Source organism: Ipomoea nil, unplaced genomic scaffold (assembly GCF_001879475.1).
Source record: "Ipomoea nil cultivar Tokyo-kokei standard unplaced genomic scaffold, Asagao_1.1 scaffold2957, whole genome shotgun sequence".
Lineage (NCBI taxonomy): Eukaryota > Viridiplantae > Streptophyta > Magnoliopsida > Solanales > Convolvulaceae > Ipomoea > Ipomoea nil.
Genome location: NW_017619385.1, coordinates 2,775,138 through 2,793,726, shown reverse-complemented (window position 1 = coordinate 2,793,726; position 18,589 = coordinate 2,775,138). Strand labels below are relative to the sequence as shown.

General features: G+C 39.9%; 1 protein-coding gene across 2 annotated transcripts; it reads left to right on the top strand.

Moving 5' to 3' along the window:
* Positions 1-8,238: 8,238 nt before the first annotated feature.
* On the top strand, positions 8,239-11,730 carry LOC109162805 (probable galacturonosyltransferase 3). Of its 2 annotated transcripts, none has more exons than XM_019311493.1 (9): positions 8,239-8,396; positions 8,767-8,819; positions 8,930-8,990; positions 9,070-9,111; positions 9,184-9,321; positions 9,458-9,595; positions 9,676-10,010; positions 10,092-11,037; positions 11,397-11,730. In XM_019311493.1, the coding sequence occupies exons 1-9, from the start codon at positions 8,325-8,327 to the stop codon at positions 11,670-11,672; spliced, it is 2,061 nt and encodes a 686-aa protein (XP_019167038.1). In that variant the 5' UTR covers positions 8,239-8,324; the 3' UTR covers positions 11,673-11,730. The 2 variants fall into 2 exon arrangements, with proteins under 2 accessions (XP_019167038.1, XP_019167039.1); XM_019311494.1 differs by having other exon boundaries at positions 8,260-8,396; positions 9,210-9,321.
* Positions 11,731-18,589: the final 6,859 nt, after the last annotated feature.

The following is an 18,589-nucleotide window of genomic DNA, read 5'->3' as shown; positions in this document are numbered from 1 at the left end:
AGAGGGCGTAGATTGTTTTATAGTCACGTTGTATTTGAAATTGTCAGGCTACTCAATTCAACAAATGATAGTGATGGAATAAATTGAACTGAATGTTACATTCGTGCTTGTTAACTAAACAAAAAAATGATGCGTGTGACATAATTGATGTGTGCATATTAGGTGTAACGTGTTTGGACTTGAAACAGGATTTGTATGCACATGGGGGATTATGGACAAGAAATTTAGAACGTATGTGCACATGCATAGAGCATAACACTTGACAGATTGTGCACATACGCATTACAGACTGTGCATGTAGGGAGCTAGCGTATGTGGAGACTTGTGCGTATGCGTGTGCACATATGTTGTTAACTGAGTGGATGTGCGAGAAGTATAGTGTGAACATAAGTTGTTAAGTGTTTGCATTTGACACAAGAACATATGTGCACATGGGGGATTAGAGGCATAAAAATTCAGAATGTATGTGCATCCACTTAGCATAACACAAACCGCTTGTGCATATACGCATTGTAGAGTGTGCATTTGTGGTGCTAGCGAATGTGAGACTTGTTTGTATGCGTGTGCATAGTTGTTAACTGAGTGGACTTGCGAGAAGTATAGTGTGCACATCAATTGTTAAGTGCTAGCACCTAGCAGAAGAGCAAATGTGCACCTGGCAGAAGAGTAAATGTGCACATCGAATGTGAGTTTTTCCAATTGTTTTCCATTGTCAAACACAATGCGCCAAGGTGACCCGAACCTGGAGAATATATTTCTCCATACTAACTTTCGACATTGATATTTTGTTATAGATGTTTATCAGTTTGGCCTCAAGTCGGCTACGATAAAAAATTTCAGGTCGCCCACGGCTCTCGAAAAAGGGTATGCTAGATCAATTCCTCATCTTGCAAAAGGGACGACCGAGGTGATGGGTGTGTAATAGGACACATGCTTACCTGGTAATAGTACGAACTCTTGGCCAACCTAGCATCTCCTTACGTACTTGATACAATTGACTCTTATACAAGGCTAATAATATCCTTGTAATATCACCTTTGGGTTAATGTTTTGACACCTTGATGCATGACACATTCCCTCGTGTATTTCAGTTATAACCTGTTCAACTTTCGATCTGATAAGACACCTTAGCAAAGCCCCCTAAAAGATAACTTGTAGAGTTTTTCATCGACCACTATATGGCGGTGCCGTAGACATAACTTTCTTAACCTTAGAGGGGTCAGTGGGCGTAATCCCCCGTGTTTTATATAGTAAGATCTCGTTCAACCATTCGTCTGGAGTGGGTAGTATCGTTAATTCCTCATCATTCTCAATGCTAGGGACCTCTAACTTGATTATTTGGGCTATGCAGGGCAGATACTACAGATGTTCGTCCAAGCCCTGGTTTAAACAGACAAGAGAATACTTTTTATCATTTGACTGAATATTCATTTTATATTCTTCAATCAATCAAACATTTGAATGCATTTTTTTTAATGTAATCCTATAATCCAATCAAACATTTGAATATATTCTTCAACACACGTAAAAGAACTGAATTATCCGAGAGTGTGTACTAGGTTAACATTGCTCTTATGTAGTAACCAACAAAACACACATGAGAAAGTTTGACCAACTAATTAAGAGAATATTTATAAGAATTGAACTCATGACTTTTAATTATAGGAACCATACACTCCATCCACTTGTGTTTTTTCTAGCTAACAACAATATGAGGATATAACATGCAATTTGAAAAAACCCCAAGGTGACGACATGCAAAAATTCTCTCTCTATGGCTTTCCTCTTTACGACGACTCTGATTTGATAAGTTTCCGTTGAGGGGATTCTTTCCATGGATATCGCGGCTGTAACGCCACCGGCAACCTTCTCTTCGGTGGTGGAATGGGAGGCTGGAAAATCACAACCTGCACCCAAGCGGGTTAAAATCCTCAAGAGGTCGTTTGCGGAAGCTGCGGTGGACTCGACTCTGATGGGAGATGACCCTATGTCGGAGAATGTGGACGACGATTGGCTGGAAGATGGATTGGTGATGGATCTGGAGGAGACTAAGAACGTCATCTATGAAGGGGTTCCAGTCGTTAAAATCCCCAAAGAACTTCGAGCGGAACTTGAAAGGCCTTGGCACAAGGCCTTGATTCTCAAGTTTCTGGGAAAGCCTCCGGCTTTCATGCTCCTGCAACAACGCCTCCTCCGACTTTGGAACACGTCGGGAAAGGTAGAGTTACTGGATGTTGGCATGGGCTTCTATATGGCGAGGTTTGATCTAGCATCTGATTACAGACATGTGTTGTTGGATGGCCCGTGGAAACTGTTCGACTGCTATATCATCCCCCAACGATGGCGGAGGAACTTTGATCCTCAAACCGTGAATATGTGATCAAAAAGATCTTTGAGCTGGTGGGGAAGACCATCAAGGTTGACAAAACCACGGCGGGGATCGAAAAGGTGAGATTTGCAAGGGCGGCGGTGGAGATCGATCTTCGCAAACCGCTAAGCTCTATGGTGGCAGTTGATGAAGTGATCCAGAAGGTCTCGTTCGAAGGGCTACACGCCATCTACTTTAGGTGCGGAGAAGTTGGGCATGTCTCGACCAACTGCGCCAAAACGATGGCTCCGGATCACACGACTTCTGACCTCCATGCTGATGCAGGGATGCAGGTTGAAGATACTGGTCAAGACGGAGGGCCAAAAATCATCCAAGTTCCTGAAAAATATGGAACTTGGATGATATTCTCGAACAAACATTCCAGAGCCAAAGAAAAGGGGAAGAACAAGGGGTCTAAAACAATCTCTAAATTGCAGGCCCCTAAACCTACCCACGTCGACGGCAAACAGTCGGCGGCTAAACAGACGGCTCAGGCGGAGAAAGTTGGTGGACGGAAGAAAGTCAAGGGCAAAACCACCGCGGCTGCGGTGACGATGAGTGACCCCTCTCCCTCCTTCTCTGATCCTAACTTGTTCTCTGTTCTACAGGATGTTGGTGAGTTGCATGATGCTCCAATCTTCGTGGAAGGAAGAAACAGGAAAAAGAAGAAGCCTGGAAAGGTTAACCAAGCTGGAAATAACAATGCAGCTCCTAAACCTACAAGCAATCGTAACCAGAACACGGCTTCGGCCACTTTTACTCCAAGAGAGGTGGCGTCTAGCCACGAAAACGATGAACGTGTCTTCATCTTTGGCTCTATGCCGGGGCAGGAATCAGTTGTCCATCCGGCAGATGGACCATTAGTGAAACATTACACGAGCACTACGCGTAAGGAGGGCGGTGGCCAAACTTCCTTACCCCTCAATCCTTCCCAATGATTGTGATTTCTTGGAACTGTCGGGGTGTTGGGAACCGGGGAACTATTCGCCACACCAAATCCCTTCTTTCGGATAGGGAGGTGGGGGCCATTTGCTTCTTGGAGACCAAAACCAACAAAGCCGACAAACTCCTTAAGGTATTGCGTAGTTTGGGTTTCGATAATTCGTTTATGGTTAATACTCTTGGTTTTGCAGGTGGCCTTCTCTTAGTTTGGAAAAAAAAACATTCTCGACTTAGAGGTGGTAAGAAGCAATTCTCAGACCATTCACTGTAAGGTGATGGAGGGTGGGGTTCCCCATCTTACTCTGTCTTTCGCGTATGTTAGGCCCAATATAAGGGCCAAAGAAATGTTTTGGAGGGATTGCAAGTACTTCGGGTGCTCTCGGTCTGGACTGTGGGTCATGCTCAGGGACTTCAATGACATCGCCAAACTTAACGATCATTGGGGAAACGAGCAAGTGAATATGAATAATATTTCGAGGTTCTGTAATGCTTACGAAGACTGTGGCCTCATGGAAGTTAACTCGACGGGGCCTAATTATACTTGGTTACGGCAGATTGGTGGTCGTACTGTTATGAGGAGAAAATTAGATAGGGTGTTCTGGAATCTAGATGCTCAAAATGTATTTCCAGAAGCCAAAGCAAGGGTTCTCACCAGAACCCACTCTGATCACCACCCTATTTCTTTCATTAGTGTTGCAGGATCGGCCCCAGAGAGGAAAGATAGACCTTTCCGTTTTGAGGCAACCTGGCTTACGCATCCTGGGTATAAGGATGTTTGGAGATCGGCATGGGATGGCACATCAGGAAACGTGGTGGGCGCCATCAACCAAGTGACGCTGCGGAGTAAAAAGTGGAACGATGATGTGTTTGGCAACATTTTTAAAAGGAAAAATCACTTACAAAGTCGTATTAAAGGGATCCAAATGTCCCCTTGGTATAATAATGCCCGTGGTCTTCAAATTTTGGAACATAAACTCATTCAAGAGCTCAACTTGACCCTGGCGCAAGAAGAGCTTCTTTGGTTTCAAAAATCAAGGAGGGCTTGGATTGAGGACGGTGATAAAAATACGAACTTCTACCACAAATCCACGGTGATACGAAGAAACAGAGGGAGAGTCCGGGCTCTCAGACTCAATGGTGAGTGGATCGCTGATTTGGTGGTCCTTAAAGACCACGTAACTAGCTTCTTTTTGAATCTGTTTCGCAGGAACAATCCAGAGGGGCAGAAACTTCCAGTTGATCACCACGGCTATAGCCTGGACACGGCTGAAGCTTCTATCTTGGTTCGGCGGGCTGATGCTGAGGAAGTTAGAAAAGCGGTCTTTGGTATGAAAAGAATGGGAAGCCCGGGCCCGGACGGTATTCAGGCAGCTTTCTATCAAGACTTCTGGGAGGTGGTCAGTAACCCCATCACTGATCTTGTCAACGAAGCCTTGATAACAGGTAAGGTACCGGTAAGTCTTCTGGAATCTTTTGTCACGCTTATCCCCAAAAAGGATAATCCTGAGAGCGTGACTGATTTCAGGCCTATAACCTTGTTAAATGTGATCTTTAAGATTATTTCCAAAGTTATTGTCAACAGGATGAGACCGCTAATGGATAAACTTGTGGGCCCCCACCAGAACAGCTTCTTCCCAGGAAGATCTACGATGGATAATATTGTCCTAACGCAGAAAATCATTCATGGGATGAGAAATAAAAGAGGCAACAAAGGCTCTCTAGTTATGAAGGTGGACCTTCACAAGGCTTATGATAGCATCGATTGGAGTTTCTTAGAAAAAACTCTGGAAGACTTTGGGTTCCCTGAAAGGTTGATAAAGCTTATTCTCTTCTCCCTCCGAGAAAGTTCGATTAGTATATTCTGGAATGGGGGGAAACTCCCGGCTTTTACTCTCGAGAGAGGTTTACGGCAAGGGGATCCGCTGGCTCCTTATCTGTTCATTCTAGTCATGGAGAAATTGTCCATGACCATTCAGGTTGAAACTAGAAAGAAGAATTGGAAACCTATCTACGTGGGTAGGGGAGAATTAGGCGTGTCCCACCTCTTTTTTGCGGACGACCTGATGTTGTTTGGGGAGGCGTCTGAAACTCAAACCAAGACTATCATGAGCTGCTTAAATTCTTTCTCTCGGCGATCAGGTTTGCACATTAACTTATCGAAATCTCTTATCTATTGTTCTCCTAACACTTCTAACAGGATTAAACGCTTGGTGGGGTCCACAACCAACATCCCTGTAACGGAGAATCTGGGTAAGTACTTGGGGATCCCCATCCTCCAGAAAAGAGTTACTAAAAACCATTTCTCTTATATTCTGGATAATATGCGTAAAAAACTGTCGAATTGGAAAGCTGGTTTCTTAAGTTTGGCAGGTAGGAGAATCCTGGTCCAGTCAGTCTTGGCCACAGTTCCGGTTTATACCATGTAATCTATGGCCCTGCCAACAGGTATTTGCAACGATATTGACAAAGTTTGCAGGGACTTTCTTTGGGGTTCAACTGACACTAAGAGAAAAATTCATCCCATCAACTGGAAGGGAGTGTGCACCCCCCGTGATGCTGGGGGTCTGGGCCTCCGCTTGGCTAAGGATTTTAATTTGGCCCTGTTAGCCAAATTAGCTTGGCAAGTCATGAATAATCCTGAGAAACTTTGGGTGCAAGCTCTAATGCACAAATATATTCACAATGATAATTTTTTTCACATCCCCAGCTCCCCCAAATGCCTCCTGGGGTTGGAGGAGCATCATTAAAGGTAGATCGGTAATTGAAACGGGAGCCCGATGGAGAGTGGGTAATGGTGAGTCCCTAGACTTTTGGTCTGATTGGTGGACCAACGACAAACCGCTTGGTCTTGAATCATCTATTGATATTCCGGACGGTTTCTCAAATGCGAAGGTGAGTGATTTCATAACATCAGATCGCCGCTGGGACGTTGCAAATCTACAGGGGGCCCTACCGGAAGTTTTTGTCAACAAGATTAGAACCATCCCCATCCCTTTGGACATTAACACTTGCGACAAGCTAGTATGGCCAGACCATAACTCAGGTACGTTCTCGGTCAATTCTACTTACAAACATATTGCAGGTTCTGCATGTGAAGAGGAGAGTTGGACCTGGGTTTGGAGACTCAACGTGGTGGAGAAGGTGAAGACGTTCGTTTGGATTCTTCTAAAAAACAGACTCCTAACCAACGATGAGAGGAGAAAACGCAACCTGACTATAGACAGTACTTGCGAGAGCTACGGCAATGATGAAGAATCGGCATCACACTTATTCCGGGATTGTTCTTTGGCGGTGGAATGCTGGGCAATAGCTAAAGCGGGTGGAGGTACGGAGCTTGTGAGGTTCTCCCCCCTAACCGAATGGATCAAGAACAATTGTCAAAGTCATAGGGTCATGCATGATGGCACCTCATGGAGTTCAACCTTCGTGTACGTCCTTTGGCTTATCTGGAAGGCAAGGAATAATCTAGTTTTTAACAGAAAAAGAGATGCAGCCTCCCACATCATGGAGTCAGCAAGCAACATGGCAACTGAAGCGCGGGTCTTTATCGCCAAAAACAAAGGAACGTCCATGGGCCAATTTCGTTGGGTAAACTGGATCTCACCCCAACCCGGTTGGATGAAATTAAATACAGATAGGGCCTTCAAAGCAAATACGGGTTTGGCTAGTGCCGGGGGCCTCTTACGAGATGCTCATGGTAGGTGGGTTAAAGGGTTTGTTACTAAAGCCGGCCTTATTGATAGCTTATCGGCAGAACTGTGGGGCCTAAGGGAGGGTCTACGGCTCTGTTTGGAAGAAGGCCTGGACAAGGTGTGGGTTGAGATGGATTCAGCGGCTGTGGTGGCCATCGTTATGGGTGGGGCCAATCGGGCAGACACCATGGAAACTCTTGTGAAAGATTGCTTGGAAATCATGGAAAAAATTCCAACTTCTCGAATTTCCCACATTAATAGGGAAGGAAACAAATGTGCCGATTGGTTGGCCAACATGGGCAAGATATGGACTGGGGGACAACCATTATGGAGAACGCGCCAGTCGAACTTGCTGATTTACTTTGGGCGGATGCTTGTAACACTCCTTACTTAAGGGTTAGATAATGCTCTCCCTTGAGAGCCTCAATGTCACCCAAAAAAAAAAATAAATAAATAACATGCAATTTGAGTTTCCTCATTTCAATATATGGACATGGATCGGTTACAAAGGCTAGTAAAGAAAATTTAGTATTTAAAACTCATTGTTAGAATTCGAGACATTTATAATATGTAAATTCTTTCATCAATATAATTTTTAAATATATAAATGAGTTAATTCCACTAGAGGTGCTTTGTCTTGGATGGCAATTTCAAATTTAGTCTCAGACTATTGTTTTTTGTCATTTTATATTCTAGATTATTATTTTTTGGACACTTTTAGTTCTTCTCATGACTTTTTCTATTTTTAATAAGGGCATTTTTGTCTCTTCATATTTTTCTTTTGTTATTTTTCCAGTTCCAACCAGTTTAATTAGTTTAGAACTTTAGGTTACCTCTGATTTTTCGTAACCATATTTTTCAACTAATTTTTAGTAAATACCTAAACCAATTAAACTAGTTGAAACAAAAGAAAATAACAAAAAAAAAAAAATGAAGAAGCAAAAATACCTTTACTAAAAATAGAATAAGTCATGAAATGATTAAAAGTGTCGATAGTCTGTTACTAAATTTAGAATTGCCACAAAAAACAAGAGACCTCTGGTGAAATTAACTCTATATAAATTTTATATTGAAATATTAAAATTATTATTATAAAAAAAAAATTAAAAATACCAGTTAAATTTTGTTAACTAAACAATTAATAAGACGGATGAGTAATCATTATTACCTAAGTTGGATATCATATTTCGCGCAACGCGCTTATTTATATATATACTCCGTATGATTTATTGATTTTTGTTACGGTTCTGATCTCCTTGAGATCTAAATCGTTGTTTGGCTTTGTGTATTATCTGCTCACCGTCAGGAACTCAGGATTCAGGATGAGTGCTCCTCGGCTTCTCTTTACAGGATCATGCCCTTCTGCATCTCTGCTCACCGTCTTCCTCTTCCTGGTAAACTCTTCTGCCCTGCGTGTTTGCATTATTTCTTCATTTCTTTATGCGTTCTGTCCAAGATCTCGCTCCCAGTTGCGCCATTGCTTCCACTTTAAATCTCACTTCCTATTGATTTTCATCTAGCTCTTCTCTTGTTTCCGTTAATTTTTGGAGGCTATTATGTTTATCCTTTACTAATTTCAACTATTTAATTGCAATTGCATAATTTATTCCTTGCTAGTATTCACCCCGCTTGTTGCAATTGCAGTTTTTCCTCTTCAATTGGATGTATTTTGATTATTTATACAGAGTTATACTAATAGTGTAAGACAGTGTGTTTTGCTTATGTACTAATCAGCTTCATGTTATACTTCACCGGTTATTGCAGGTTATGTTATACACAGCAGTTGTTGGAGCAGAAATATCATATGGATCAACAGTGTATGGACAACGAACTTATATAATTTGGCAAACATTGAGTCTTGTTTGAAATATTTCTGTTCATCAGTATAATTTTATGAATATTATAATTTTATTCATCCTATTTTCAGTCGGACGGAGCTCAGAGATCTTTTGCCCCTGTATGATTGTCCAGAACGTGCCAATAGAAAGGTATTTTCACTGTCTGCATGTGAGCATCTCATTGTGCCTGTTCATTCCTCCCATTAAATCTTCGGCAATGACTTGGCAGGAGCAAAGTCATACAGGTTCTGCTGCGCGTCCAAATGAAAAGGTAATAAACTGAGACTTCATTTCGATAACTTTATGATTATGATTGTGATGATCTTTCTCCCGATTGATGCAGGATATTGACATAATTGTAACATACAGTGATGCTTCAGGTGCTGTTAGAGCCATGAGGGTGAAGTCTGATAACCTTTCAAAGTCATGGGTCTGGAAAAACCCTAGTGATGAGAATGATGATGGGAAAGAGAGTTCAAAGGTGTTTCTTTATATAATTATATGCCACATTGTAACTCTTCCATTTTGTACTTGCTCATTGTACTGGAATCTATATTTTAGTCCTTATCTTAATTTACTGCTAGTTACTAAAATTTCTTCTTGAAATGCATAATCAGGAATATGAGGATCCATTTCAAATGGAGATTAATTCTGAGAATAGTAATCAGAAATCCAAGGAAGATGTAAACCAGTATGTCGATGGTATGCTACTTCAGCAAGCATCTATGCTGCATCCAGTGAAAATCCAGCGCAAGGTGTGATGTTTAGTTCTGTCTAATTATTTTGTATGCTTCACTCATTTTCCTTCCTTAATTACTCTCTTTGTGTACTTAAGATACAAAGGAAGGAAAGAAGGGAACGGCGGACTGCAGAGCTGATTCAGCACGATAAAGAAATTGACAACCAGATGCAAAATGCTGCTATTGAACGAGCTCAGAAGCTTGATACGACTATCAAGGGTAAATTCAATATATGGAGGAAAGAATATGAAAATCCTAACTCCGACTCAACCTTGAAACTTATGCGTGACCAAATCATAATGGCAAGAGCTTATGCAACTATTGCAAAAGCAAAGAATGATAGTACTTTGTATAACTCATTAATGAAACAATCTAGAGAAAGTCAAATGGCAATGGGAGATGCATCTTCTGATGCTGAACTGCAGCCAAGGTTAGCATTTTTAGCTTTAATCAGGTCTTTGAAGATTAGACTTTTGTTTTCCATTCTGATGCCAAGTTATTCTTTATCCAGTGCATTGGAACGAGCAAAGGAAATGGGCCATATTCTCTCCACTGCAAAGGACCAATTATATGATTGTATCACTCTAGCAAGGAAATTAAGGGCCATGCTTCAATCTAGTGAAAAAGGTTTAAATTTGCTAAGGAAAAAGAGTGCATTCTTGATACAGCTAGCTGCTAAAACAGTCCCCAGGCCCTTGCGCTGCCTTCCTTTACTTCTAACAACAGACTATTATCTACGGGGTTATGAAGGCATGGATTTTCCAAAGAAGGAAAAATTTGAAGATCCATCTCTATACCATTATGCGATCTTTTCTGATAATGTACTTGCTACATCTGTTGTTGTAAATTCAACAGTGCTGCATGCAAAGAATCCCGAAATGCATGTTTTCCATGTAGTAACAGATAAGTTGAACTTTCCAGCTATGAAAACGTGGTTCCTTGCCAATCCTCCTGCAGGTGCAACAATTCAGGTTGAGAATGTAGATGATTTCACATGGCTTAATGCTTCTTACTGCCCTGTTTTGCGTCAGCTTGAATCTGCAAGAATGATAGAGTATTACTTCAAGGCACATCACTCCGCTTCCCTCTCTTCTGGGACTGACAATCTAAAATATAGAAATCCAAAATATTTGTCAATGCTGAACCATCTACGATTTTACCTCCCAGAAGTGTACCCAAAGTTGGATAAGATCTTGTTTCTGGATGACGATATTGTTGTTCAAAAGGATTTGACTCCACTTTGGTCTGTTGATCTAGGAGGTATGGTTAATGGTGCTGTAGAGACCTGCAAGGAGAGCTTCCATAGGTTTGATAAATATCTGAACTTCTCCAACCCAAAGATATCTGAGAATTTTGATCCAAATGCTTGTGGATGGGCTTTTGGCATGAATATGTTTGATTTGAATGAGTGGAGGAGGTGGAACATTACGGGAATATATCATCGTTGGCAAGACATGGTAAGGCAACTTTTATAACAAAGCATAATGTCTGAAACTAACTTGATTTTATGCTGTGCACACATAAATAAAGATAAATAAGTAAATCAATAGTAGTGGATGAAAAGGCTGTGCTTCCTTAAAAACCCTTTTCCTGCATAAAGATGCCACTTATTTCAGTTTTTATTCCCTTGACAGAAATAGTTTGTAAATTTGCTTTCCTGGTTACTTTGTTGTATATTTGTATTTGTAAGCTACCAGTGCCCTTTAGGTGTTGAGCATTTCAAGTACATGTTGAACCTAAAGTAGAAAAAAGTATCCAAAGGTGTAAGACTCAATAGTTCTGTTGTCTATAACTTGATGGAAATTTGATTTTGCAGAATGAGGACAGAACACTTTGGAAACTTGGCACATTGCCTCCAGGGCTGATCACTTTTTATAATTTGACTCATCCTCTGGAGCGGACCTGGCACGTATTGGGTCTTGGTTATGATCCAGCCCTTAACAAAACAGAAATGGAAAATGCAGCTGTTGTCCACTACAATGGAAATTATAAACCATGGTTGGATCTTGCCATCGCTAAGTACAGAACTTACTGGTCCAGATATGTAATGTATGATAATCCATATCTTCAATTTTGCAACATCAATGAGTAATACAAATTGTTATATATTATAAAATTACTTTATGATGAATCCTTTCTCCTTTCCTGCCTGTCCTAACCTGCATCATCTCTGTTTCAGACAGTTATTTGGCATTCTTTTCAGAATGGTAAATTTTAACTTTGGGTGTTTCATTAAGGGCATGAGGGTTGATAAAGTTATGATGAAATTCCAATATTATTATTAATAAAGGGTGACAAGTGAATAATGTATTACATAAAATATATGAGAACTTGGGCAAGCATTATAAGCTGCAGGAAATTCCAAGTCCTTTAAGCATGCATGAGATGATGGTGGAATTGCAACTAAGTAACTTTAAAATATTTGAACTAGCTTATAAGTAATTTTCTCTTAAGATTATTGTTTCATATATAATTTCTGAGTTTTCAGGTGCGGATGGATCATAAGTTCTCAACTCAATAAATGTTCAGGATTGACTGACTATAGCATTTGCTGCTGTATAAAATTGTAATATATGCTCTGGTCTGGATAAGCAGGGGTCCTTTCATTGTGTACAGCCATAGTTAGAAGGGTGGGCATGTTGAATATGATATTTCATTTTGTTTTATGTCTAGAAAATGACACAACACAATGGAGGCCATCCATGATGCATTGCATTCTACAATTAATGGGGCATTGAAAAGGTTGTGTCAACTAAACTCTCATCACATTTGTTTAGTTTTAATTTTTTTAAAAATAATAAGGAAAAGAGAAATGCTTTTTCTTTTTCTCTTTACTAAAGAGGGGGGGATTGTTTCTTGGTTCCTTTTTCATTGCACATTTTTATTGTCTCAGAATGGGCTTTGGTGTGCATTTAGCTTTGACTTTCTTTGCAGACTTCTAATTCTGTTGGTAACTTGGTTTTACTGAATAAGCTTTTTGTGTGTGGATGATTTTCTCTATTTTGGCATCACAATTGACAACTGTGGTTTATTGCATGGATGTCTTCATTGCCAACTGGTTGTGTTGACCTTTTTCCTTTGTCGTGGGTTTTTGGTAGTTTAGCATTTGGATATGCTGTGGGTGATTTCACTGATTTGTCTTGATTCCTGCCTGGGTGATGCACTGTCTGCTTATGTTTTGCACTTGAATAAAAAGTCTCAGTATCTTTTTTTTTTTTGAGGTGACAAGGGAAACCCACAGCCACTACCTGACGGTGTGCATTAGGTAAACTCTGCCTTTGTGATCCTAGCTGGCAAAGGACTATAATGAGATAAATTAGCCTAGGTTGCCCATAGTTGACCGACTCAAACTAAGAAAGTTGAGATTTGAACTCGTAAACTTGTACTACAAGTTTGTATCTTTACTCCTTATCCATCTTAGTTGGGTTACTCCTCCTCAGCCTTCTTTCATGTTAAGAATGCCATGTTTTGCTTTGGGGTTAAGACTAAATAGCAAGTTTCTATTTCTCTGGTTGTCTAGCATTTGAATGTAGGGGTGTAAATGAGCCGAGCAGCTCGTGAACAGCTTGCGAGCGGCTCGGTCAAAGCTCGGCTCGAGCTTGGTCAAAATCGAGCTCGAGCTGCTCGTTTAGTAATTGAGCTCGAGCCAAGCTTAGATATTCTAGGTTCGTGGCTCGTCGAGCCGCTCGCGAGCCATATAATATATAATACATAATATAATATAATAATAATAATAATAATATATAAAAATAACAATTAAAATTTTAAACTTAAAATTCCTAAAAGATTTCTATTATTTATGTATGGATAAAACAAAGTAGTTTGAATTTAAAATCAAAAGTATTAAATAGGTCAAATTCAATGTCAAAATTGAGCTTGGGTGCGAACTTGAACAATCGAGCAGCTCGAAAATTACTGAGCTCGAGCTCGAGCTCGAGCATCAGTTCTCAAGCTCGATCGAGCTCGAGCTCGAACTCGAGCCAAGCCTTCATTAATGAGCTCAAGCTTGAGCCTACCCATGCTCGAGCTCGGCTCGGCTCGTTTACGCTCCTATTTGAATGAAATTGATCATCTAAAATTCTGAATCAACTATTGCCTTTTTTTTTTTTTTAATAATTCTGAAAATAGTAGTTTTATTTTCTACCTTTATATTTACAAGAGTTTTTCATTTATGCAAAATTAAAGTATTAATTACTACCACTTAAAAAAATCATGTCTATTATATGAATGTTGGGTGGATGAGTGGTGGTTGTCAATGATATCTTTTTCATGATAAATGTGCTTGATTGAGATATAGTTTGGGCATTGTCTTGTGATATAAAATGTGATGTTTTCCATATTATTTTGTGGTATAAAATATGTGAATGGGAAAATTTAAAATGAGATTGTGAGGGCTTGAGTTGGATTAGATTTACATATTTAATACTTTTAATTTAGGTGATATATGTGTGTGGTGTTAAAAATATTTGGGACATGCATAATATTAGATTATAGGGAAGAAATTGGGATGTGTCAATTTTGATTAAAATTGTGTCCAAATTTTGTGATCAAGTGGTATTCAAAGTAGATATTGTAAATTCAATATTTAATTTTGTTAGATTTTTTTTTTTTTTTTTTTTTTTTTTTTTTTTTTTAAAGAAAGAAGATATAAACCCTTGATACAAGTAGTGATGTGAACCCAAAGCCCTATGATATGGCAAATTATTTTGGTGACTCGGGTCTACTTTGCAAGGTGGATCCAGATTTAAAAATACACAATTTAAAATTTCACAATTTGTAATGACTTTATATTGTATATTCACAAATTTCTGAAATTTATAAACACAATTTATATTCTAAAAATTCACAATTTTAATACTAAAGATACACCATTTAAGACTAGGGTCCATCTTGCAAGTAGGGGTGATCACGGTTCGGTTCGAACCGAACCGTGCACTGTTGAATCGAATCGGAACTGAACCGTCCGTACGGTTCCGGTTAAGGTTCGAAATGACAAGGAACTGGAACTGGCGATTCCGGTTCCAAACCGGAAAAAATTAAAAAATTAAAGCTTTTTTTTTTTTATTTTTTTTTTAAATAAATCCGGTTAGAACTGGAACCGGAACCTTACTATAAAGTTCCGGTTCCAGTTTGGCCATTTGTGGAACCGGAACCAGCGGTTCAGAATCAGAACCGGAACTGTGGTCATGCCTACTTGCAAGGTGCTAGTCCATGGTATAACAATTGTGTTATCAATTGTTATACTGTGCACAAGTGTGCGCACAGCAATGTGCGCCCCGCGCCTCTTAAAACGACGTCGTTTTGTTAAGTTGTTAAAAAAACTTCTCTGTTTGGAATGCACATAACCTCATAACAGAATACACATAAACTCATAACAGAATACACATATTCTAACATAATACACATAAACTCTTAACTTAATACACAAATTATAACATAATACACATAAACTCATAACATAATACACAAAAACTCTTAACTGAGTACACATAAATTCATAACACAATACATATAAACTTTTAACTGAATACACATAATGGGGTTTGGTTAACATAATATACATAAACTCTTAACTGAATACACATAAACTCATAACACAATACACATAAAATTTTAACTGAATACACATAATGAGGTTTGATCTGTTCAGATGGACAGATTGAGGCAGCATGAAACGCGCGCGTTTTGTGCCTGGGCGCACATTGCTATGTGCGGCGTGGTGCACGATATAATTTGCCTTGTGTTATACTTAGAGCATTTTAATTTTGAATTCATGTATTAAAGTCTATTTTTGGTATCATTTGGGTGATTTTTGCTCTCATTAGTTAGAATAGGATAACTTTCTCTCTCTCTCTCTCTCTCTCTATATATATATATATATATATATATATATATATATATATATATATATATATATATAGGGTGGCCTTCATGTAGGAACCACTCAATAGGTGAGAACATAAGAACCCATCCCAGCCTTTGGATCTAAGTCAATTAATTATTAATATAAAAGATTCAAAAGGTTTTAAGAGTAATTTTAGCACCCTAATAATTTTGAATTAAATAATAACATTGATTAGATCCCTAGAATTTAGGCCAACAAGAAGGAATATACTGGGACTCTAATTCAGCGATACATTCGGACTCTAATTCAACGTTATCCACACTCATTCCAGCGCTACGACCGTCGATGAATTACGGAGGCTGCATCCAACCCCGGCAAACTACGTGAAACGACCAAGAAACTCAACGGAAACAATGGCGGCAACAAACAACAATGAAAGTAAGTCCCCTGAAACCCCATTACGGTGTTTGTCATCCGATTGTTGAATTAAATAGAACTTGGACTGCTGAATTCTGTTATGCAAGCCGGCAGATGAGTGGAACGGCACACCCTGCGGCACTAAAGTGAACAGACGGACAATGGTTACTACTAGAACTTGTGCTCTGGATACCAAACTTGTGTGCCATCACGTGCTGTATGTTTGTAGCCACACCCTATGTGCACGCACATTCAACAGTATGTGCCAATATGCTCAGACCGTGCCAAACGTGAAGGCCAAACCTAAAGTAAATACTGTCTTGTGTGAACTGGATACCAAACTTGTTTGCCATAACGTGTTGTATAGATGTAGCCACACCCTATGTGCCCGTACATTCAATAGTATGTGCCATTCTGGTCAGACCGTGCCAAAGCGGCCGTTACGGCCAAAACTAAAGTCATTGTGCTCTTGCACAAAACTATGTGTGCCAGAGTGATCAGACGGACCGGGCAAAACAACCACCACACATAAATGAAGAGTAAGCACCCAGAAAAATAGAAAATTCTATACGGAAACACTAATAAGGAACATATTCACCATGCATACCCACATGACCTAGGCTGGTACGCTAATAAAGGAACAAAGATAATAGTGTGCACACGACAATAGACGGGTGTGCCAATATGACAAATGCATCCACCAAGAATTGTAAATACTAGAACATGTGCACTGATACCAAACTTGTGTGCCATAACGTGCTGTATAGTTGTAGCCACACTATCTGTGCAACCAAAGTCAACAGTATGTGTCATTCTATCCAGACCGTGCCAAAGCGGCCAAAACTACAGTTGTTGTGCTATTGCGTAAATCTACGTGTGCCAGAGTGGTCGGTGGGACTGGCCAAAACAAGCACCACTCATAAATGAAGAGTAAGCACCCAGGAAAATAGAAAATTCGTATACAGAAACCTTAATAAGGAACATATTCACCACGCATACCCACATGACCGAGGCTGATACGCTAATCAAGGAACGGAGATAATAGTGTGCACACGAGAATACACATGTGTGCCATTCTGCCAAATGCAACCACCAAGGATTATTAATACTGTCTTGTGTGCACTGGATACCAAACTTGTGTGCCATAACGTGTTGTATTGTAGTAGCCACACCCTATGTGCACGCACATTCAACCGTATGTGCCATTCTGATCACACCATGCCAAACCGGTCATTACGGCCAAAACTATAGTTGTTGTGCTCTTGCGTAAACCTACATGTGCCAGGGTGGTCGGTACAACTGGACAAAAAAACCATCACTCATAAATGAAGAGCTAGGATGATATGCTAATCAAGAAACAGAGATAATAGTGTGCACACGGGAATACATGGGTGTGCCATTCTGCCAAATGCAACTACCAAGTATGGTTAATACTAGCACGTGTGCACAAGAACACCAAATTGTGTGCCATTATGTGCTGTACAGTAGAAGCTATGCCCTGATGTGCACGCATGTTGGACAGTATGTGCCAGTATGTTTTGACTGAGCCACAACAGTTCTACAGAGCAAACTTTAGTTGGTATACACATGAGTTCAACTAATGTACAATCATGAATTGTTCTGACTAGTGTCATAGCACGGATGGTGCACTCATGCTCATGTGCACTGGGTTAAAAATTTGTGTGCCATCATGTATCAGCAGAATCACCCAACACTCGTAACGGAAAAATAGACGCAGAAAAACAATATAAATTAAAATAGGCCACGGTACCAAAAAACATATTCACCGAACATAACCAAGTGAACTAAACTAATCTACTAATCAACTTGTTGCTAAGAAACATAAAGCATAAACTATCTTTGTTCGATTGGATCATGGTATTGGACTACACTCCGAATGTTCTTCGAATGGTGAGCATTAATCTCATTCGTCAAAATTTGTCGCATATAAGACATCCTCAACAACTCAAGACCCCTAGTATCACCCCTCTGTAGACCACAATCCCATGCATTCACCGATTGCCCCAAAAAAGACTCCATATGTCGCATTGCAAATACCCCAATATCCACTTTGTTACGAGCATTACGCCAGCGTATCTGCATCCCTTCTCGGGATAATCCTCCTTATAACAGCCCCATATCGCAAATCAACCTCATCATCAAGGAACACAGACAACAAATCTTGCTGCAACCAGTAAAAGAGCACAACGAAACAAGGTTAACTTAATGATATGGATAAACCATCAATAGGGTCAAGACGAGTGTGCACACAGGAATACACGGGCGTGCCATACTGTCCGAGCAGCCATCATAAGATACAGGTGTGCACTTACGAAAATATGTGTGAGCCGTATTGGACAGAACAGCGGGATAACCACCCACCATAATAAACATACAGTGTGCCGTGGGTAAAAAAAACAAATGATTAAAAACCACATACCAACACCTCAGGAGCCCCACCATACTTGTCCTCATTAGTCATGCTAACCGAGGAATTGTCAATTATGTCAATTTGTTTCCGCACCATGTCCACACTAATAACATAGTAGTGACCACTTTGTAGAATCGAGAAAATAAACTGCACACGTGCAACATACGAAACAAACGACCATAACAACCAAAGACCGCTTATAAAACGCCAAATGAACAAAAAATCACGCAATTAGAAACGCGGAGGCCATATCAAAAAAGTTATAAGGAAATAAAAAATGCAGCAGCCAGAAACTAATCAACTAAACCCACTAAAC